Below are 23,911 nucleotides of genomic sequence, written 5' to 3' on the forward strand. Positions count from 1 at the left end.
TTTTCGAGGAGGTTACCAGGAAAGTGGATGAAGGGAAGGCAGTGGATGTTGTCTACATGGACTTTAGTAAGGCCTTTGATAAGGTCCCGCATGGGAGGTTAGTTAGGAAAATTCAGTCGCTAGGTATACATGGAGAGGTGGTAAATTGGATTAGACATTGACTCAATGAAAGAAGCCAAAGAATGGTAGTAAAGGATTGCTTCTCAGAGTGGAGGCCTGTGACTAGTGGTGTGCCACAGGGATCAGTGCTGGGTCCATTGTTATTTGTCATCTATATCAATGATCTGGATGATAACGTGGTAAATTGGATCAGCAAATTTGCTGATGATACAAAGATTGGAGGTGTAGTGGACAGTAAGGAAGGTTTTCAAAGCTTGCAAAGGGATTTGGACCAGCTGGAAAAATGGGCTGAAAAATGGCAGACGGAGTTTAATACAGACAAGTATGAGGTATTGCACTTTGGAAGGACAAACCAAGGTAGAACATACAGGGTAAATGGTAAGGCACTGAGGAGTGCAGTAGAACAGAGGGATCTGGGAATACAGATACAAAGTTCCCTAAAAGTGGCGTCACAGGTAGATAGGGTTGTAAAGAGAGCTTTTGGTACATTGGCCTTTATTAATCAAAGTATTGAGTATAACAGCTGGAATGTTATGGTGAGGTTGTATAAGGCATTGGTGAGGCTGAATCTGGAGTATTGTGTTCAGTTTTGGTCACCAAATTACAGGAAGAATATTAATAAGGTTGAAAGAATGCAGAGAAGGTTTACAAGGATGTTGCCGGGACTTGAGAAACTCAGTTACAGAGAAAGGTTGAATAGGTTAGGACTTTATTCCCTGGAGCATAGAAGGATGAGGGGAGATTTGATAGAGGTATACAAAATTATGATAGGTATAGATAGAGTGAATACAAGCAGACTTTTTCCACTGAGGCAAGGGAAGAAAAAAACCAGAGGACGTGAGTTAAGGGTGAAGGGGGAAAAGTTTAAACGGAACTTAGCGGGGGCTTCCTCACACAGAGAGCGGTGGGAGTGTGGAAAGAGCTGCCAGACGAGGTGGTAAATGCAGGTTCTTTTTTAACATTTAAGAATAAATTGGACAGATACATGGATGGGAGGTATATGGAGGGATATGGTCTGTGTGCAGGTTAGTGGTACTAGGCAGAAAATGGTTCGGCACAGCCAAGAAGGGCCAAAAGGCCTGTTTCTGTGCTGTAGTTTTTCTATGGTTTCTATGGTTTCAATTTACTTTTAAGTACTGGGCACTGGTCAACTAACCTATCACTCCTGGTAAGTGTCAATGGCTCTGGGTGGATGAGCACCCACGGAAAGGTAGTGAAGCTTTAAGTGATGTCACCCATACTGGAAACCCACTGGGATACATAAGAGATTACAGATGCTAGAATCTGGAGTAACACACTAAGTGAGTCAGGCAGCATCTGAGGAGGGAAATAGTCATTTCAGGTTAAGACCCTTCATCTGTCCAGTGCTTTCAGTTTCCAGCAACTTGTCTCATTTGGTAAAGGTGGTATAGTAACAGCAAATATGACAGCAGTAAACTACTCACTAAGACTGACTGGTCAGAAATGTCTGAGGGTTGGGTGGGTGGTTGGGAAAGGGACACAAAAGTGCAACAGAATGTAAACACAAGAACAAATAGGTTTAAAAGAGATCTTTTTATAAAAACTTCTAAACTCATATTCATGCAACACACATCAAAGTTGCTGGTGAACGCAGCTGGCCAGGCAGCATCTGTAGGAAGAGGTGCAGTCGACGTTTCAGGCCGAGACCCTTCGTCAGGACTAACTGAAGGAAGAGTGAGTAAGGAATTTGAAAGTTGGAGGGGGAGGGGGAGATCCAAAATGATAGGAGAAGACAGGAGGGGGAGGGATAGAGCCAAGAGCTGGACAGGTGATAGGCAAAAGGGGATACGAGAGGATCATGGGACAGGAGGCCCGGGAAGAAAGACAAGGGAGGGGGACCCAGAGGATGGGCAAGGGGTATATTCAGAGGGACAGAGGGAGAAAAAGGAGAGTGAGAGAAAGAATGTGTGCATAAAAATGAGTAACAGATGGGGTATGAGGGAAAGGTGGGGCCTTAGCGGAAGTTAGAGAAGTCGATGTTCATGCCATCAGGTTGGAGGCTACCCAGACGGAATATAAGGTGTTGTTCCTCCAACCTGAGTGTGGCTTCATCTTTACAGTAGAGGAGGCCGTGGATGGACATGTCAGAATGGGAATGGGATGTGGAATTAAAATGTGTGGCCACTGGGAGATCCTGCTTTCTCTGGCGGACAGAGCGTAGATGTTCAGAAAGCGGTCTCCCAGTCTGCGTCGGGTCTCGCCAATATATAAAAGGCCACATCGGGAGCACCAGACGCAGTATATCACCCCAGTCGACTCACAGGTGAAGTGCTGCCTCACCTGGAAGGACTGTTTGGGGCCCTGAATGGTGGTAAGGGAGGAAGTGTAAGGGCATGTGTAGCACTTGTTCCGCTTACTCGGATAAGTGCCAGGAGGGAGATCAGTGGGGAGGGATGGGGGGGACGAATGGACAAGGGAGTTGCGTAGGGAGCAATCCCTGCGGAATGCAGAGGGGGGGGGAGGAAAAGATGTGCTTAGTGGTGGGATCCTGTTGGAGGTGGCGGAAGTTACGGAGAATAATATGTTGGACCCGGAGGCTGGTGGGGTGGTAGGTGAGGACTAGGGGAACCCTATTCCTAGTGGGGTGGCGAGAGGATGTTGTGAGAGCAGATGTACGTGAAATGGGGGAGATGCATTTAAGAGCAGAGTTGATAGTGGAGGAAGGGAAGCCCCTTTCTTTAAAAAAGGAAGACATCTCCCTCGTCCTAGAATGAAAAGCCTCATCCTGAGAGCAGATGCAGCGGAGACGGAGGAATTGCGAGAAGGAGATGGCGTTTTTGCAAGAGACAGGGTGAGAAGAGGAATAGTCCAGATAGCTGTGAGTGCAAGAGACAGGGTGAGAAGAGGAATAGTCCAGATAGCTGTGAGTGCAAGAGACAGGGTGAGAAGAGGAATAGTCCAGATAGCTGTCTGTTTTTGTTCTTTTAAAATGTAGTCTAGTAGGACTATAGACCAGCTGCTCCAAATAACAAATGGATATTTACTAATGTATTTCTAACAAGACTTGGATATTAATACCGATAATTGTAACTAAATGCCTTTAACAATTTGATGATGTTTTCTATTACGTGTCGAGACAGAAACCTAATCATTACACAATTACATTTATGAACAACTTACTATTTAAAATTCTAATAGTGCATTTTCAGCAAGTTTCTATCCTTACATTTTAAAGTCCGGAATCAAATCAAGTTACTGAAATGGGACACTGTGTCAGTCTATCTAATTCCAGCTCAGAAAAACCTTTCTACCTTAATTTCCAAAGTAACAAAATAAAACTAAAATTTTCCCTCCAAATTATGCTACACACATGCACTTTTTATCCATCAATTTAATTAATATTCAAATCAGGCCAGTGAGGTTAAAGCCAGTGATTTTAGCATGCTATATCCCAGCATAAGTTTTCAAAAATCAAAGCATACTAATTTTTATTAATATAAAATTAATTACCCAATATAAAAAGTGTTAAAGTATTAGCTTAACTCTAAGTCAACTGAATTCATAATTTGTTGCACAATTTTTCTGGAAAAAATCAATTTATAGTTACTCTAAAAACATTAAGTTCATCAATAACTTCTCATGTAAGACTACACTTGCAAATCTAATTATATCTTGAAATTAAGTGTCTCTCTGACAGAGTTCGTGATCCTAATCTTATACTTAATTTCAAGGTGATTCTATTCTGTTTGTAACAGTCTCAAACCAGTGACCAACAGACATCAGCTACATATACCAGTGATCAAGACAATTTAGAATCAGTTAAGATCATAAATGCTGACTAATTTTTGAAGTTTAACAACTACTTTAATAAATAATAAACACAAAGATTACTGTACATAAAAATAATGAAAGAAGCCAATGCTCACCTTCTTGTTTCTGAGGTAGGCTTTCTTGGCTGAAATGCGACTTCGTCGAGCCTCAAGCTGACGCACTTTCTGCTGCAGTTTCACCAGCTCCATTTTCTGTGGGAGCATTGATGATGCCATATCTTCTGTTGCTTCCATGGCTTCCATGCTTTCATAGGTGTCATAGTAAACAACTTCTTCTCGTTTCTCTATCAAAGTATACAAAATTCCACTGTTCAAACCATTAAAATAGTTTGCTTTTCAACCTGAACTATGAAGGAAAATTAACAGGCATTATTTCTGTCCCTTTCAGAATTACTGGTGCTCAGGAAATTCTTCTAACTTACATCCTTACATGCATTGTTACTTGCCAAGTCTAAATAATTTTTCCAACTGATTGGCTGAATTTTTTAAAAATTTTGTACTGGGAGGAAGTAAATTTCCCTTACAGCAAATCAACTGTGATAAGATGAGTAAATGTTAATGAAAGAGTTGTAGATTCTGGAAATCTGAAATAAAATCAGAAAATGCATAACATGTTGCAGATTAGGCAGCATCTGCAGAAATAGAAACAAGGTTAATATTTCATGCCAAAGGCCTATTATCAGAACTATCTGAAGACTCTTCTCTCGATTTCCAGAATCTGCAGCATTTTGATTTTCATCAATTAACTACAATAAGTTTTAATAAATACATTCAGAGTTGTGCTGATGGTAAATAAATATATATTTAATGAAAGCTTTTTTCCAAAGTTAACATTATCAGCAAAAGGAGAGTATGAACAGGATATAGAGCTGAATGGATCTCAACTTGTACTTTACTTCCACTGACAAAAATTAGATAAAATTGACCTGTGAACGCACCTGTAATAAGTCTCTTAATACTTTCAAGTTGAGCTGTCAACAGTAGTTCCTCACATTTTAGAATCTCAAACTGCACCTCATACAACTGAAGCTGCACATCATAATAGTCAGCTTCTAGCCAGTCCAGCCGTGCAATGGCATCTGTGCTATTCTGAAGACCTTGCATCTGCATTACAAAATAAATAGTAATCAGGCAATAACTGTAAACTATAGATTTTTAACTCACTGAAAACCTGTAGTGCAGAAAGAAACACAAATAATGTTAGTACAATTATTACCCTCTACTGTATCCTATCTATATTCATTAATTGAAAACAAATGGAATTTCTTATTTCTAAAAACTGAATTTAAATCATTAATAGTATTTTAAGAATGACTAACATTAACATACAATTTGTATTCATTATCACATCAGTTAATATTCAACTGAACAATGTGCATTTCAGTAAAATTACTTTAATTTCAAATTTTAAAATAGTTTTAAAATAGATATTTGCACTAGGTTCCTTGTTGTAATCAGAAATCAGTGTTTCCTCACTGATCAGACAAAGTTGATTTTAACCATTAGTCATATTAATATCATTCACTAGGATTACACATTTGCTTTTAACTGATTATCAAACAATACTACCTCCTCACATGACTCACTTCACTATTTTCGGTATATTGAGAATAACAGGATTCTAATTTTGGATGATAAAAGAATGCTTCTACATTATATGATTACAGAATTCCTTTTTAAAGATACTAAGAAAATATAAAACTCTCCCATTGATTTGAAATCATCTGCATTATTTCTTTATTTTAATCTTCTTCACTGTTGTAATATTACAAACATACTTCATCCTTAAGTGTTCGCTTCTTCTGCTCCAAACAGATCTCCTTCGCCCGCATGAGCTGCAGAGTTTCCTTTGCAACTGCATACTGAAGCTTTTCCATCCTCTCTACTGCCATAGCCCAGGCTGCTTTCCCACATTTCTTCTGGTCAGCCCGCATTCGATCGTATACAGCTAAAAAATAAAAGTAATAAATAATGATAAGTAACTCCATTGTGCCTTTATTGTGGTATAATATTAAAAAGAAGTACTGGTCACTTTTGTGTTTGAAAGACTATTCTACTGGGAATTTTGAGCATTTCCAGACCCAAAAAATAACCTAGAAAATCATGCCAAGTAACGCATAAAACCTAAAATAACAGTAACATATAGTAAAAGCAGGAATATGATAAACACACAGCCTATATAAAGTAGAAATACTTTTCTGCAGCACTGTCTAGCGCAGTGAAAATCTTGCGGAAGTGCTCTTGGCAAAAATACGGCGCAAGCGCTCTCAGCAGAAACACTCTCACCAGTAACCTTTAAGCTATGAAGTTGCCAAATGATATCAAATAACACATAAAAATATACAGCCTATATAAAGTAGAAATAATGTATGTACAGTGTAGTTTCACTTACCGGAATCAGGAAGACTCCAATAAATTGCAGTTTCGTCACTATTAAACACTTGCTTATACGAATAACCACCTGACGCAATCGGCAATCGCCTCTGATCTGGGCCGACATTTACGTGCCGGGCAGCACCTAATTAATTAGCTTGTTTATTTTGGCTTTTTCCTTAAAGGTGTGCTGGGTGCGTTCCGACTACCGCTGCACCACTTCATTCTTCACGGCAATGTATTAGTCGGCGGCCCAGAGGCTGGGGACAACTGCTTAAACTATGAAGCTGCCCTCGCCTCAGAAACCGATCAAACCACCCATGACTACCTTTAAATTCCACTTTCATCACCATCGTCCAGTGCTTTCTGTTTCAGCTTATTAAAAAGACTGACTGATTTCTCCTTAAGTATAAGAAAACTTAATGGAACACAATGCTTTGTACACCCATCAATCCACTCAAGCAATAGACTTTCCATTTTATCCATTATTGGATGCTGACTAACAGAGACCACTTTGCTATGAGCAGAACCAACAGTAACACTGGCAGCTTTCAAAATTCTTTCTCTCTGCGTGGTGCGAATGGTGGACGCAGGCAAGTTCAACACGCGGACAATGTCCTTACTTCATTTACCATGATCGAAACGCTTAATTATGTCTAGTTTTACGCTAAGTGTAACACCCTTTTACGAGCTCTTTTAGGCTTTTTCAATACCTTAGAACTCATCTTGCTAACGGATGCACAAAATAAATTGAGATAAAGCATGTGTTTAAGCATGCCGGCTAGAATGCAGTTCCGGGGGAGGAGCTTGGCTGTTCGGGCGCGCGCTGCCTTTTATCGCGTGCTGTCTTTTTTCACACGTTGCCTTCTTTCGTAACAGTGAAAACACCTTCTGTTAGTGAAAACTGGTAACTAATGTAAGTCTTTTGTAACAGCAACGTTTCGTAAAGTGAACGTTTGGAAAACGGGGGCTACCTGTACCTGAAAGCAGACATCGTCACTGCTCAATCAATTACATTCTTTTCACCATACCATGCAAAGTTAGCAAACGATTAGAAAATAAAACAGCTCTTCAGGACAAAACAGTCCATGGGGATCACATCCACACCCGCCAGCACTGAAAATGCAGATTTTGCTGTTTGTTACTATATTCAGAAATGCACTGACTTTGTACCTCAAAACACCTTCAAAGAGCAGTGAATATTGCCACCAAAAAGTTCTTTTCATATTCAGCACTCCAGTTTGGAAACATATCACTATTCCTTTATTCTTGAGCTAGCACACAGGGAGCACTTTAACTACACGGACAACTGAAAATGTATAAAGCATGAACTTTTCAAGGATAGTTCTGAATGGGCAATTCAGAAAGGCCGAAGGTCCTGATGGAGTACTTGATTACGCTCTGAAAATTTGTCCCAACTAGTATTCAAGGACATTTTCAACCTCTCACTGCTACAGGCGGAAGTTCCCACTTGCTTCAAAAAGGCAACAATTATACCAGTGCCTAAGAAGAATAATGTGGGCTGCCTTAATGACTATCGCCTGGTAGCATTCACATCGACAGTGATGAAATGCTTTGAGAAGCTGATCATGACTAAACTGAACTTCTGCCTCAGCAAAGAACCGACCCATTGCAGTTTGCCTATTGCCACAATAGATTAATGGCAGATGCAATCTCAATGGCTCTCCACATAGCTTTAGACCACCTGGACAACACAAACACCTATGTCAGGATTCTGTTCATCAACTATAGCTCAGCATTTAATACCATCATTCCCACAATCCTGATTGAGAAGTTGCAGAACCTGAGCCTCTGTACCTCCCTCTGCAATTGGATCCTTGACTTCCTAACCGGAAGACCACAACCTACGTGGATTGGTGACAACATATCCTCTTCGCTGACGATCAACACTGGTGCGCCTCAGGGGTGTGTGCTTAGCCCACTGCTCTACTCTCTATATACCCATGACTGTGTGGCTGGGCATAGTTCAAATACCATCTATAAATTTGCTGATGATACAACCATTGTTGGTAGAATCTCAGGTGGTGATAAGAGGACATACAGGAGTGAGATATGCCAACTAGAAGAGTGGTGCCGCAGCAACAACCTGGCACTCAACGTTAGTAAGACAAAAGAGCTGACTGCAGACTTCAGAAAGGGCAAGATGAAGGGACACATACCAATCCTCATAGATGGATCAGAAGTGGAGAGAGTGAGCAGCTTCAAGTTCCTGGGTGTCAAGATTTCTGAGGATCTAACCTGATCCCAACATATCAATGTGGTTATAAAGAAGGCAAGACAGCGACTATACTTCATGAGTTTGAAGAGATTTGGCATGTCAACAAAAACACTCAAAAACTTCTATAGATGTACTGTGGAGAGCATTCTGACAGGCTGCATCACTGTCTGGTATGGAGGCAGCTACTGCACAGGACTGAAAGAAACTGCAGAGGATTGTAAATATAGTCAGCTCCATCTTGGGTACTAGCCTATAAAGTATCCAGGACATCTTCAGGAAGGCAGCGTCCTTTACTAAGGACCTCCAGCACCCAGGGCATGCCCTTTTTCTCACTGCTACCATCAGGTAGGAGGTACAGAAACCTGAAGGCACACACTCAGCGATTCAGGAACAGCTTCTTCCCCTCTGCCATCCGATTCCTAAATAGACATTGAGCCCTTGGACACTACCTACTTTTTTAAAAATATACAGTACTTTTGTTTTTTGTACATTTTAAAAAATCTATTTAATATATGTATACTGTAATTGATTTACTTGTTTATTTTCTTATTTATTTTTTTCCTCTCTTCTATATTATGTATTGCATTGAACTGCTGCTGCTAAGTTAACAAATTTCACATCACATGCCGGTGATAATAAACCTGATTCTGATAAATGCTGGCTTTGCCAGTAATTCCCACAGGCAATAAATACTAATTTATTTGAAGTCTGAAAAGATAATGACTACTGAACTTCTTTCATCCAATTTCTTGTTCAAAAAAATTAAATTTGGATGACATGATCCAAATTTACTGGTCTGTCACACGTTGATTTAGGCATGCACATTTTTAACTAATGTGAAAAAAGTCTATTAGAGCATGTATATCTCTGAAGCGTATAAAATTTAAAGATCACACACTTACAGAATCATTGCCAAGATAATATGACATTGCATTAGACTGAAGATAATCCTGTTCATGATAAAAGTTCCTACTAAAGTAGGACCTTCTGACATATTATCCTTTAGATACAATATTCTAGAAGAAAGATTGCCTGCAAGTTAGAATTAAAGAATAAAGAAATGGCCTTTCAAAGTTCAAAGTAAACTGATTATCAAAGTACATATATGTCACCAAATACTACCCTGAGATGCATTTTCTTGCAGGCATTCACAGAAGAATAAAGTAGTACAATAGGATCAATGAAAAACTACACACAACCAATGTGCAAAAGACAAACTTATGGATGGACAGATAATATTAAGAACAGAAGCTGTAGGATCCTTCAAAGTGATCAGTTCATTAACTACTTATCACATGAGCACTGTCCCAGTTTCTAACTAGTCTCTGGGTAAAAAAGCCTTCCTCAGATCTCCTCTCTTACCCATATCCTAAGTCTATGTCCTGTAGTTCTAGATATCTCTGCTAAGAAGGAAAGTTTGTTTTCTACTATCTATCCACATAATACTCATAATTTTGTTTAAATCTTTGAAGAATTCATGCAAATTGCTCAAACAGAAACACTTCCAAACAAAATCACACTATATGATTAATCCTTTCCTTGCCAAATGCAGATTAATCGTGCCATCAGAATCTTTTCCAATAACTGAAATGGAAAATGAAATGGAACACAACAATTAATACTGTCCAAAATTTTGAACAAATCTAGGAGTTTAATCCTATGATAAATTATAACTAATAACTTTGCAAAAACATTTAAATTAGAAAAGTCTCAGTTTAGAATACTGCACACTTCAGGCTTTAGGTCAATGATTTATCTCAGAATGGCTATTTTGACGAAATTCAATGAATTTTACTTTGCTCTTAATAAACACTACCATTCAAACTCAAGAAACAGCTCGACTTTCACATACGTGATTCGAGTCTGGGGCTTATCACTGATTCAGCCCCATGAACCTGTCTCCCCACCAATGGGATCTCATGGAATGCTCTAGTACGAAAACTGGCAGTTCGAAAGCTACAAGGGTTTCTCAGCATAGGATTCTAAAGATAAAACACACACAGAGCAAGACTACTCCTTTGATCATGTCTGAGAAATGAAAGTAATGAAAATTAGCTGGAGCTAATTTTACCACTGCCCTGAAATTGCTTGTTATATGTCCGCAAGCTAAAATTAGCTCCAGCTTCGCCTTCAGAATAGGTTTCCACTGGGAACCACCTCCCAGCATTTCAGTGTGGCCATCTCAGCATGAGCAGCCAGTTAGACTCAAAGAAACCAAGAAGACACTGACATCTACTTCATCAAATGTCAAAGCTGTCTATGTGGTTGTACATCTAAAAAGGTAAAAAAAAACCATACTGCTGCTTAATAATTATGAACTTTTACTATTTTTCAATAAAATAATGAAAAGTGTACCCACACACTTTTCCATAAGATCAATAAAACTAATAGAACAGAAATGCAACTGCTTCCCTTTTCCCTCAAGGATTTGAAAGGGAACTGCTGTGCTTGCACTAGTTTTAGATCAATGCAGACAAAAGACAGAGATTTCCCAGTTGAAGAAGATCATGTTGACACCAGCAGCACAAGGGCAGCGAGCAGCGAGCAGAACAGCAGAAAATACCAATGCCAACTTAATTTGAAAGTAGTGCTTCAAAATGGGACTTCCTTAAGAATGTGTAGCTAGGTTCCAGTATTAAATCTGGTTGGAGGGACAAAAGATCTGCCCTGATAAAATAAAGAACCTGGTTTGTATTTATGTTAGAAGGCAACTATGCACATGCAAATACACATTAAGTTCAAATGTGGCTTGAGCTGAAGAAAACAGCTCTATGCAGCAGCCTTAATTCCAGAAGATAATATGATGTGAAAGAAAATAGATAGTGTCATATACTTCAGAAGCATAACTGCAGATTAAATCTTAATTTCAATATACTTGCCTTGAGCATATACATCCTTTACTGGCTATAAGAACTTATGGAGTAATTATAAATTTGCATCTTCATCTTGATTAGCAGAAGATTTAAAAAGGCAAAAATGTTTTTTCACCTTTTTCCCCCTTGTGAATATTGAGAATCCCATTGAAAACTTATGAGCTATATGATACCAAAAACTAGATTTAAAAATCCTTGAGTGAGCAAATTAAACATCTAAACATCTATAATTATGTCTGTTTTTTTTTGTTCTGTGATTCAATTTCAAATTTCCATCTACATCCATGTGTAATACTGGACAAGACCTATGATTGGTTAATGGAGAATTCAGCTTAACCACCTTTCTGAGCTTTGGCTGTAATCTCAAAGTACTTCACTGTCAAATCCTGTATAGACAGTACAGCTCTCTGAGCTTTTCTTTGCCAATCAGAATCTTCTTTCTTCAAACTTTCGATTCTGCGTGGTCCAAGATAATCATTCTCCAATGAGATCTGTACAAGGAAACAAATATATTTTGATTAAAAAAAACAAATTAAGTATTTATGTCTAGAACAGATTTCAGCACAATTACAATATTGAACAGGGCAAGTAGCTTCAAGATGTATTTAGCATTGTTATAAAACTTTGAACTGTTAACTTGAGCTTTTACATTCCCAGCCTCACAGTTAGAACATAGACCAGTAAAGCATAAGATCAGGCCCTTCAACCCACATTGTCCTCAAAGCACAACACTGAATTGAACTAAATCCCTCCTTATCCCTCCATTTCCTGCATATTCATATATCTATCTAACAGCATATTAAATATCACTATTGTATCTCCTTCCACCACCTCCCTACCCCCCCCCCAGTAGCTTGTTCCAAGATTTGACCAGATGTGTGCTGAAAAAAACTCCCCCCTCTTACCTTAAGTGCATGTCATCTTGTAGACATAGACATACTTCATTGATCCCGAGGGATCAATAGGTAACAGATACTTCCACTGTGGGAAAAAGATTCTAAGTGTCCACCCTATCTATGCCTCTGATAATATTTAAAACCTTTCATCTAGTCACTCCTCAGCCTCCAATGTTCAAGAGAAAACAACTCTAGTTTGTCCAACCCATCCTTAAACCTCTTCTACATCCTTTCCACTGCATCCACATCCTTCCAATAATGAGCTGATCAGAATCACATCCAATAGTGGCCAGATTGCACACAATAAAAAGATGAAAACCAGTACTGGTAAATGCAAATAACATCTCAAACCAATTTCACAAACCATTGCCAGTTAAAATGTGTAGGCATCCTCACGTACAAAATATATGTACTAGGACACAGTCTGTAACTATAATGGTGAATATTTTTACAAAATTCAAGTCGGTAGTGTAAGAATATTTCACATAATGCATAACCTCATCTATAAATAAAACAGAAAATACTTAATAATAATATAAGATTTAAACAATATTTACGCAAGACCAGTAAGTCTGATGGAAAAGCATTCAAATTCTAAGCAAAGCTTGTGTCTGATTTAATGGATTGATCTAAATAAAGCAGCTCTTATTCAAACCAGGGGATGAAGAAGGGAAGAAGTAGATTTCTTCTGCTTGATAAAAGTTAAAGAGAAGCCCACTGGCTTTAAATTATCTTGCCTTTCAGTCATAATGAAAAATGCCAAAGAAAGGAAGGGATAATCAGTGCTGGGAATATAGGGAGTGAGAGAGAGATACAAAATGGATACGATGGAATGGATTATAATGCCATAATATACATAATAGTGCAACAGAACACATGTTCCTAAAGAATTAAGCTCCAGTGATTTTATTTATTTAGAGATACAGTGCGGAACAGGCCCTTTGGGCCCGAGTCATGCTACCCAGCAGCTCAATTATTCAACCCTAGCTTAACGGCATGACAATATACAATAATCAATTAACCTACTAACTGGCATGTCTTTGGATCATGGGTGGAAACCAGACCACTAGAGGAATCCCACGCAGTCACAGGGAGAACATACAAACTTCTGACAGATGGTGTTGGAACTGAACTTCAAACTCTAATGTCCCGAGTTGTAGTAGTGTTGCACTAACTGCTACACTACTGTGGTGTTGCCAAACCAAGACCAAAGACAAAGACAGATTAAGGAAGAAATATGATCAAAGTACTTTATCATGTCATAGGAAGGACCTACAATTACCACTGCAATCTAATCACGGCATCAATTTACTTACTGAACAATCAAGCTTTTGGCTCGTAATCAGAAGTGTACTGCAATCACTAATCACTGTGTGCTTAGAAATACTTACAACTAACCCTTTTTTTTTGAAAAAAAGGAGGAAATGACAAATGTCTTAGTGTTCTGGTTAATCGACATTTTACATTTAGTCACAAATGAATGGATTACTGGCTAGATACTGAATGGGACTTACAAAGGTCAATCATTTTGTTCGATAGCGCATTTGAGAGTTCAGTGCACCTGGCCTAAGGCAAATTATGCAGTTAAAAAGCAAACTGCTGTAGATGTTGAAAATCTGAAATAAAAGCAGTAAATGCTAGAAATAATCAAGATTCAAGATTGTTTAATGTCATTCCCTGTATACAAGTGTACGGAGAATAAAATAATTGTTACTCCAGACCTCATGCAGCACAAAAAACACAAAAGATAAAGAATAATAAAACAGAATAAATATATACATACACAAAAGAGAGCATATATACATAGATTTATTGTATCTCCATAAAGAGACACTACGCTCTACATAAGGTGATTAAGTAGTTGTTGATCTGTCTTATTGTTTGGGCAAAATAACTGTTTTTGCGTCTGGTGTGGATGCTATGTAGTCTCTTTCCTAATGGAAGTGGGACAAACAGTCCCTCAGCAGGGTCTGTGGGACCCTTCATGATGTTATTGGCCCTTTTCAGACACCTACATGATTATGGGCAGGCTGGTACCATTGATGCTTTGGGTAGCTTTGACTATCTGTTGTACAGCCTTCCTGTCTGCTGCAGTGCAGTTTCCGTACCATGCAGTGATGCAGTTTGTTAGGATGCTTTCTACTGCACATCTGTAGAATGATATGAGAATGGATGTACAAAGTCCAGCTCTCTCTCCTTAGAAAGTAAAGGCACTGGTGAGCTTTCTTGACTGTGTAGGAGGTGTTCTGAAAGCATGAGATATTGTGAACGCTGAGAAGTTTGAAATTGCTTGCCGTTTCCACTGCTGTGCTGTCGACGTAAAGAGGGGTGCGACTGGTGCGAGTTCTCCTTTAGTTAATAACCATCTCCTTTGTCTTGGTGATATTAAGGAAGAGGTTACTTGCCTAGCACCAGGCCCTGAGCTCTTCTACCTTCTCTCTGTAGGCCGTCTCATTGTTGTTGGTATGAACCCCACCACTGTCATGTCACCAGTAAACTTGATGATGTGATTGCTTGGGTGTTTGGCCATTCAGTCATGTGTGAGCAGAGCATATAGCAATGGGCTCAGCACCTAGCCCTTGCTGGCACCCATGCTGAGGATGATGGCGAGAGAGAAGCAGCATCCTGACTATCTGAGGTCTGTTTGTTAGAAAGTCCAACAGTGGTGTTGTCACGTACCCCGTGACGGGGATAAAGAAACCAGCAGAAACAGAAAACGCTTTGGAGTCCAGTATTGCTATAAACTACTAATATTTATTAGCAACTATGCAATACAGTAATATCAATGTAAATAAATCACATAGGTTAGCAATGATTATATATAAAAGAAAGTGTGGAATATATATATATATATGAAAATCAAGATTCTTTAAGTCTAGTCTTACAATGTTGAGTAAGGTTCAGTTCGTGGTATTTAGGTGAGTAGTGATAGAGAGAGACAGAGAGAGAGAGAGAGACAGACACACACACACACACACACACACACACACACACACACACAGAGACAGAGAGAGAGATAGAGATGAGTCTTCAGGTGAGCTGATTCCGTCGATCTTCTCGTCATCCTCCGAAATCCTTTAACGACTGTGACTTTAACCAGGGGGACCGGTTTTCCTGTAGTGGAGCTATCACCCCGGCAAGGGTGGACACATAGACAACTCCCCACCAGTCAACCCCTTCTTCACCGCTGGGATAGCAATTTTGGATCAATCCGCCTGATTGGTCCTCCAAAATCCACTTTCTCTCCGAGCACACAATGCTCATTCAGTGTCCAGATCATGTGTCTGAGGTCTGTATCATCTGACCTCCCATTTATTTCTTTGTGCTGAGCATCACCTGTCATTCAAAGAGTCCCTCCTTCCTTTGTCTGTGAAGAAATGCACAAGCAGGCAACAAGTCCTTGAAAGTAACATCAGTAATGTCCTGTCGGTCACCATAGCAACTTTTGAGCTGCTCGGTGCTGTCTCCAACTCCAAACTCAGTAGAAGTCCAAAGTTACTTCCAATGCCTTAAAGTGACAGTCCAACCGTTGATCTTCATCTCCCTCTCTCTCTTCAAAAGCAACACATCGGTGATAAATAACTCTCTCTCTCTGTCTCTCTTCAAACAGTTAACGGGGCACTCCTAGATCCCCTTACAACGTATATAGACAAAGAAGTAGGAGTTTGTTCACCGTCCGTGGGCAACAGCACTGAATGCCAAACTGAAATCCAGAAACAGCATTCTGACATAAGTGCCCTTGATTTCTTGGTTGTCAGGGCCAGGTGAATGACACATGCTATGGCATCTGTCGTGGAGCAATTCTGTAGGTGATCATATTGGTATCCAATGCGTCAGGAATGGAACTGCTGATATATGCCATTGTCAACCATTCAAAACATTTCATGATAGTTGGCATCAGTGCACTAGGTGGTAATCATTTAGTTCTGAAGGTGTAGAGTTCCTTAATACAAGGATGGTGGTGGCTGATTTGAAGCATGTGGGGACAGCAGCCTTGATGAGTGGAGTGTTGAAGTTATCTATGAAGACATCAGAGAGCTGTTGTGCACACTCCTTGAGTACTCGGTATGGGTTGTTGTCTAGCCTGATGCTTTACAGGGATTGACTCGCTGCAGAGTTCTTCTCACATCTGCTGCTGTTGCAGACAGTGGTTGCTCAGCTGCAAATGGGGTAGTTTTTTCTGGCCAGCATTGTGTTGCATTCCTCAAAGAATGCATAAAAATTGTTCACAGCATCAGGAAGGGAGGCATCACTGGTACAGTCAACATTTTCTTTACCTTGCATTGTCAGTAATGCTCCTGATACCCGGCCACATAGGCCAGGAATCGTTATCAGACAGGTGTTTCCAAATTTTTGTGCGCAGCTCAGTCTTTGCCTCTTGATGCCTAAGATTGGGCTTCTCTTGTCTGCTCTGAGAGATATTGTCACTGGACTTGAGGGCAGCATCCATTGCTTTTAGTAGGGAATGCACTTCTGTGTTCAGTCAGGGCTTCTGGTTGTACTGTAAGATGACTGTTCTTGAGGTACCAACATCATCTACGTACTTATTGATGTAGCCCATGACAGACGAGACATATTCCTTGAGGTCTGTCTCTACTCCATTTGTGGTGTCCTCCTTGAACACCTGCCAGTTGGTCCATTCAGAACAGTCCTGAAGCATAGAGATTGCTTCATTAGGCTGGACAGTGGTAGTCCTCTTAACTGGTTTCTCCATTTTCAGCAGTGAGATAAACATTACAGCTGGGGTTAACATTATAGAAATGCGGTCAGAGAGGCCAAGGTGAGAGCGTGGGATGGCTTTTAAGAACTGTGTCTGTTTTGCTACCCTAGTGACCATGACATATTGGTGGAATTTGGGTAAAATGCCCTGCAGATTAACATGATTGAAGTCTCCTGCAATTATGAAGAGAATCACCAGATGCTTGTATTGAAATGAATTAACTTTATTTCTTACATCCTTCATATACGAGGAGTAAAAATCTTTACGTTACATCGCCATCTAAATGTGTAATGTACAACTTATAGTAATTTATAATAAATAGTATGTACAATAGGACAGTCAATATAACATAGAAATACAATTGTATCAGCATGAATTAATTAGCCTGCACCTCTCTCTGCAGAGTCCTGCAATTGAGGGAAGTACGGTTCCCATACCAGGCAATGATGCAGCCAGCCAGTTTGCTCTCAATTGTACCTTTGTAGAAAGCGGCACAATTCTCCTGTAGGGAGATGATGATTCTGTTTATACTATTGGCAATATCAGTAAGTGTGTCTCCAGGGTAGTGGTGTAGCAGAGCGTCCATGCTGGGTTGGGGATTGGCCCATCTCATTGGGCTGCCCTCCAGCATCTGACCGGTGGAATGACGAGCTGGATTGTCTGCGGACTGCCGTGAACTGCTTGTTCTTGCCAATAACACCCACGTACCATCAAGATTTAAGACATGTCACTCAGGAAACTGGATTGTAATAGATTTTTAAGTATGATTCTATTTTTAACTGGTATCTTATATGTGTTATACGTGACTTGTGCTCCGTATGACTCTTGGTACTTTGTTTTGGACCTTGGGCCCAGTGAATGCTGTTTTGTTTGGTTGTATTCATGGCTATTCAGGTATGGTTGAATGATAACAACAGGAATTCTGCAGATGCTGGAAATTCAAGCAACACACATAAAAGTTGCTGGTGAATGCAGCAGGCCAGGCAGCATCTCTAGGAAGAGGTGCAGTCGACGTTTCAGGCCAGGACTAACTGAAGGAAGAGTGAGTAAGGGATTTGAAAGTGGGAGGGGGAGGGGGAGATCCAAAATGATAGGAGAAGACAGGAGGGGGAAGGATGGAGCCAAGAGCTGGACAGGTGATTGGCAAAAGGGATACAAGAGGATTATGGGACAGTAGGTCTGGGAAGAAAGACAAGGGGGGGGGGACCCAGAGGATGGGCAAGAGGTATATCCAGAGGGACAGAGGGAGAAAAAGGAGAGTGAGAGAAAGAATGTGTGCATAAAAATGAGTAGAAGATAGGGTACGAGGGGGAGGTGGGGCCTTAGCGGAAGTTAGAGAAGTCGATGTTCATGCCATCAGGTTGGAGGCTACCCAGACGGAATATAAGGTGTTGTTCCTCCAACCTGAGTGTGGCTTCATCTTTACAGTAGAGGAGGCCGTGGATGGATATGTCAGAATGGGAATGGGATGTAGAATTAAAATGTGTGGCCACTGGGAGATCCTGCTTTCTCTGGCGGACAGAGCGTAGTTGTTCAGCAAAGCGGTCTCCCAGTCTGCGTCGGGTCTCGCCAATATATAAAAGGCCACATCGGGAGAACCGGACGCAGTATATCACCGCAGCCGACTCACAGGTGAAGTGTTGCCCCACCTGGAAGGACTGTTTGGGGCCCTGAATGGTGGTAAGGGAGGAAGTGTAAGGGCATGTGTAGCACTTGTTCCGCTTACACGGATAAGTGCCAGGACGGAGATCAGTGGGGAGGGATGGGGGGGACGAATGCACAAGGGAGTCGTGTAGGGAGCGATCCCTGCAGAATGCGGGGGTGGGGGGGGGGAGGGGAGGGAAAGATGTGCTTAGTGGTGGGATCCCGTTGGAGGTGGCGGAAGTTACGGAGAATAATATGTTGGACCCGGAGGCTGGTGGGGTGGTAGGTGAGGACCAGGGGAACCCTATTCCTAGTGGGGTGGCGGGAGGATGGAGTGAGAGCAGATGTACGTGAAATGGGGAAGATGCGTTTAAGAGCAGAGTTGATAGTGGAGGAAGGGAAGCCCCTTTCTTTAAAAAAGGAAGACATCTCCCTCGTCCTAGAATGAAAAGCCTCATCCTGAGAGCAGATGCGGCGGAGATGGAGGAATTGCGAGAAGGGGATGGCATTTTTGCAAGAGACGGGGTGAGAAGAGGAATAGTCCAGATAGCTGTGAGAGTCAGTAGGCTTATAGTAGACATCAGTGGATAAGCAGTCTCCAGAGACAGAAAGATCTAGAAAGGGGAGGGAGGTGTCGGAAATGGACCAGGTAAACTTGAGGGCAGGGTGAAAGTTGGAGGCAACGTTAATAAAGTCAACGAGCTCTGCATGCGTGCAGGAAGCAGTGCCAATGTAGTCGTCGATGTAGCGAAGGAAAAGTGGGGGACAGATACCAGAATAGGCACGGAACATAGATTGTTCCACGAAGCCAACAAAAAGGCAGGCATAGCTAGGACCCAAACGGGTGCCCATAGCTACACCTTTAGTTTGGAGAAAGTGGGGGGAGCCAAAGGAGAAATTATTAAGAGTAAGGACTAATTCCGCTAGATGGAGCAGAGTGGTGGTAGAGGGGAACTGATTAGGTCTGGAATCCAAAAAGAAGCGTAGAGCTTTGAGACCTTCCTGATGGGGGATGGAAGTATATAGGCACTGGACATCAACACTTCACCTGTGAGTTGGCTGGGGTGATATACTGCGTCCGGTGCTCCCGATGTGGCCTCTTATATATTGGCGAGACCTGACGCAGACTTGGGAGACCACTTTGCTGAACACCTACGCTCTGTCCGCCAGAGAAAGCAGGATCTCCCAGTGGCCACACATTTTAATTCCACACCCCATTCCCATTCTGACATGTCTATCCACGGCCTCCTCTACTGTAAAGATGAAGCCACACTCAGGTTGGAGGAACAACACCTTATATTCTGTCTGGGTAGCCTCCAACCTGATGGCATGAACATCGACTTCTCTAACTTCCACTAATGCCCCACCTCCCCCTCGTACCCCATCTGTTACTTATTTTTATACACACATTCTTTCTCTCACTCTACTTTTTCTCCCTCTGTCCCTCTGAATATACCCCTTGCCCATCCTCTGGGTCCCCCCCCCCCGTCTTTCTTCCCGGACCTCCTGTCCTGTGATCCTTTCTTATCCCTTTTGCCAATCACCTGTCCAGCTCTTGGCTCCATCCCTCCCCCTCCTGTCTTCTCCTATCATTTTGGATCTCCCCCTCCCCCTCCAACTTTCAAATCCCTCACTCACTTCCTTCAGTCCTGACAAAGGGTCTCGGCCTGAAACGTCGACTGCACCTCTTCCTAGAGATGCTGCCTGGCCTGCTGCGTTCACCAGCAACCTTTATGTGTAATGGTTGAATGATAATTAAACTTGTACTCTCCCAGTGCATACTTGGTGTTCACACTTAGTGGGGGGGAGGGGGGGGGGTGATGTAGACACAAGTGATGAACACACCTATAAACTCCCTGAGCAATAAACTCCGAGGAGTTTTAGAGACTTGACGTTATCTCTAGTTTCTCATTGATATTAGCAAACCAATAGCTACAATGTATTTTGTGAAGCATACAAAGGAAATTTTCACCATCTGAATGTTTCAACCAATGCCTTGTCAAAACATAACTAATTGCAATGCCATTGCTAAAGTCAAACAGGAGCTCATAACTTCAACTTTCATAGTTTAACCTTAATGTTCATGTGTATAATCTAAGGATTTCCATTATTTTACTTATGAAAGACCAATGATTACACAAGTTAACTTGTATTCTTTCTTAAAAAGAGGTCCTTAAAAGCATTTCTCTCTTTTGCAAATCCAGTTGGATTCTATTAATTTATGAAAAAAAAAATGCTTTTGGTCCCCAGTACATTTTTTGTTCTCTGGCCACTGATTTCTATCTACTCCCTAGTATATATCTAAAAACAAATTAGCCTCTTCACAACTTCAAACTTGAAACTAAATTTATTATTTAAGTGCATATATGTCACCACATACAACCCTAAGGTTAATTTTCTTGCAGACATACTCAATAAATCCCTAACAGAATAATAACCATAATAAAATCAATGAAAAACCACACCAACTTGGGCATTCAACCAGTATGCAGAAGACAACAAAAAGAATAAAAATAATAATGAAAAAAAAATGTTTTGAGAATGTGAGATTAAAAGTCTTTGAAAGTGAGTCCACTGGTTGTGGGAACATTTCAATGATGGTGCAAGCGAAGTTGAGTGAGTTTATCCCCTCTGGTTCAAGAGCCTGATGGCTGAGGAGGAACAACTGTTCCTAAAAATGGTGGTGTGAGTCCCAAGGCTCCTGTACCTTCTTCCTGATGGCAGCAGCCAGAAGAGAATATGCCCTGGGTGGTCGTAATCCCTGATGATGGATGCTGCTTTCTTGCAACAAAGTGTCGTGCAGATGTGCACAATAGTAGGAAGGACTTGTAGGATTTTCCGTGAAGGATATTGGCGTCCATACTAGGCTTTGATGCAGCCAGTCAATATACTCTCCACTACATATATAGAAATTCATCAAAGTTTTAGGTATCATGCTGGATCTTTGCACACTATCAAGAAAATTGAAGCATTGCCACGCTTTCTTCGTAATTGTACTTACATACTAGGCCCAAGCGAGGTCCTCTGAAATAATAACACCAAGGAATTTAAGGTTGCTGACACTCCCACCTCCGATTCTCCAATGAGCACTGGCTCATGGACCTCTGGTTTCCTTCTCCCAAAGTCAATGTCTTTGGTCTTGTTGTTCTTAAGGCACCACTCAGCCACATTTTCAATCTCTGTCCTATATGCTGATTTATCACTGCCTTTGATTCTACCTTCGACAAAAACTGTCCTATATTCAGCAAACCTGAATATGATTGGAGCTGCGCTTAGCCATACAGTCACAAGTGTAAAGCAAGTAAGCACACAGCCTTGTGGTGTACCAGTGCTAATGGAGATCATGGAAAAGAAGTTGTTGTCAATCTGAACTGACTGTGAGGAAACTGAGGATCCAATTGCACAAGGAGACATTGAAGCTAAGGTCTAGGAGCTTACTGATTAGTTTTGGATGATGGTATTTGTTTTGGAGATGTAGTTGATAAAGAACATCCTGATGTATGCACCTTTGTTCTCCAGATGTTCCAGGGTTGAGTGAAGAGCTAATGAGGTGGCATCTACTGTGGACCTGTTATGCCAGTAGGAAAATGGTTCAACTTGGCATCAAACAGAATCAGATTTATCATCACTGCCCTTTATGACATGAAACTTGTTGTTTTGCAGCTACAAAGACAATAAATTACTCTAAATTTCAAAATAAATAAATAATGCAAATAAAGAAATATTGAGGTAGTGTTTAAGGACTGTTCATATATCTAATGATGGAGGGGAAGAAGCTGTTCCAGGTTTGTTGAGCGTGGATCTTCAAGCTCCTGTACCTCCTGCCCGACAGATTTTTTCAGCTTCTCCCACGCAAATCAGAATCAGAATCAGGTTTATTATCACCGGCATGTGACATGAAATTTGTTAACTTAGCAGCAGCAGTTCAATGCAATACATAATGTAGTAGAGAAAAAAATAATAAAATAATAATAAACAAATCAATTACAGTATATATTGAATAGATTTTAAAAACATGCAAAAGCAGAAATCTGTATATTTTTTAAAAAAGTGAGGTAGTGTCCAAAGATTCAAGGTCCATTACGAATCCATTCTCAACTTAGTTTCCCCTTTCTGCAATTTGTGAACTACGAGTGGGATACATTTGTGTGTGGATATGCACTTTTTAAGCAATGACACTTTGAATAACACAGAGACAATTGCTTCATTTGCTCCTCAGCAATTTTTTTATATATATGACTGTATGGTCACATTGTTACAAATGGTACATTCTATTGTTCTAACTGGCACACAGGAAATGCAATTCGTAATGGAGAAATAAAAAACAATTATCACGAGTAAGATCTGAACAAGAATTCTAGAGGCCTGAAGTAATGACTGATGATTCCCCAAGGCTGTTAAGAATCTGTCAGATTTAGTTAACAGTCCAAAGATATTCAAATACTTATGTAGAAATTAAAGCAGTTTTTGATAGGGATAAAATAAGAACTGTCATTAAAATATTTGACTTTGGTCAGGCTGATTTCAATGTTATGTGACAATAAACTGTAAAGAAAAAGATGATGAGGAATAAAGTGACAGAAGACCAGTGAGGGATGCTCCTAGGTGAAAACTTCTACTATTCTAAAAAGAACCACAAGCAACCAAAAAAAAAATTAAAAACGAAGTATAAGCTTAAACAAAACTAGAGCAAATCTGGCCGAGAGGGACTTCACAGTAACAAAACATTCATGGACTATAAAAAGAAAATATGAAAAATTAGGAAAGTGTTCTTGAAAACTAACCATGGTGATACTGTATATGAACAAACAATGGCAGATAAAATGAGTAACTTCTCCACATTAACAGTATTGACAGCACAGTGAATAACAATGCAAATACCCGAGAGTATGATTACTGAACCAGGAGCAAAGACCTATCAAAATCAGTAAATTAAAAATTACAAGAGGCAGTCCCAAGATCTGGAATGATAAATTGCAAGTGGATCATGAGTTTATGACACAATTTCAACAGAAACTGGTGAGAATGTTAAGTTCTATTAATTTTTCAAATTCTTCCTTTAGATCAGAAAACTGGGTATGTCATTCTTAGATTTAGGCAAGGTAAGAAAGAGAGACCAGGGCTTTACATTATACCAACCAGAACCAAGGTCTATGGACATGAGAAACTCTGCTGGAAATCCAAAGCAACACATAAAATGTTGGAGGAACTTAGCAGGTTAGGCAGCATATATGGAAGTGAATAAACAGTTGACG

At 40.5% G+C, this 23,911-nt stretch overlaps 1 protein-coding gene across 1 annotated transcript in view; it reads right to left on the reverse strand.

The window, feature by feature from the left end:
* jmy (junction mediating and regulatory protein, p53 cofactor) overlaps positions 1–23,911 on the reverse strand; it is a 119,371-nt gene that overhangs the window by 27,826 nt on the left and 67,634 nt on the right. Inside the window, exons 3-6 of the mRNA XM_072257833.1 lie at positions 11,737–11,887; positions 5,690–5,859; positions 4,850–5,015; positions 4,008–4,195 (exon numbers count right to left, since the gene is read on the reverse strand). Of these exons, the coding sequence (XP_072113934.1) occupies positions 4,008–4,195; positions 4,850–5,015; positions 5,690–5,859; positions 11,737–11,887 (675 nt within the window). The remainder of the gene's footprint in view (positions 1–4,007; positions 4,196–4,849; positions 5,016–5,689; positions 5,860–11,736; positions 11,888–23,911) is intronic.

The sequence above is a fragment of the Mobula birostris genome, chromosome 5 (assembly GCF_030028105.1).
Source record: "Mobula birostris isolate sMobBir1 chromosome 5, sMobBir1.hap1, whole genome shotgun sequence".
In the NCBI taxonomy this organism is placed as follows: domain Eukaryota; kingdom Metazoa; phylum Chordata; class Chondrichthyes; order Myliobatiformes; family Myliobatidae; genus Mobula; species Mobula birostris.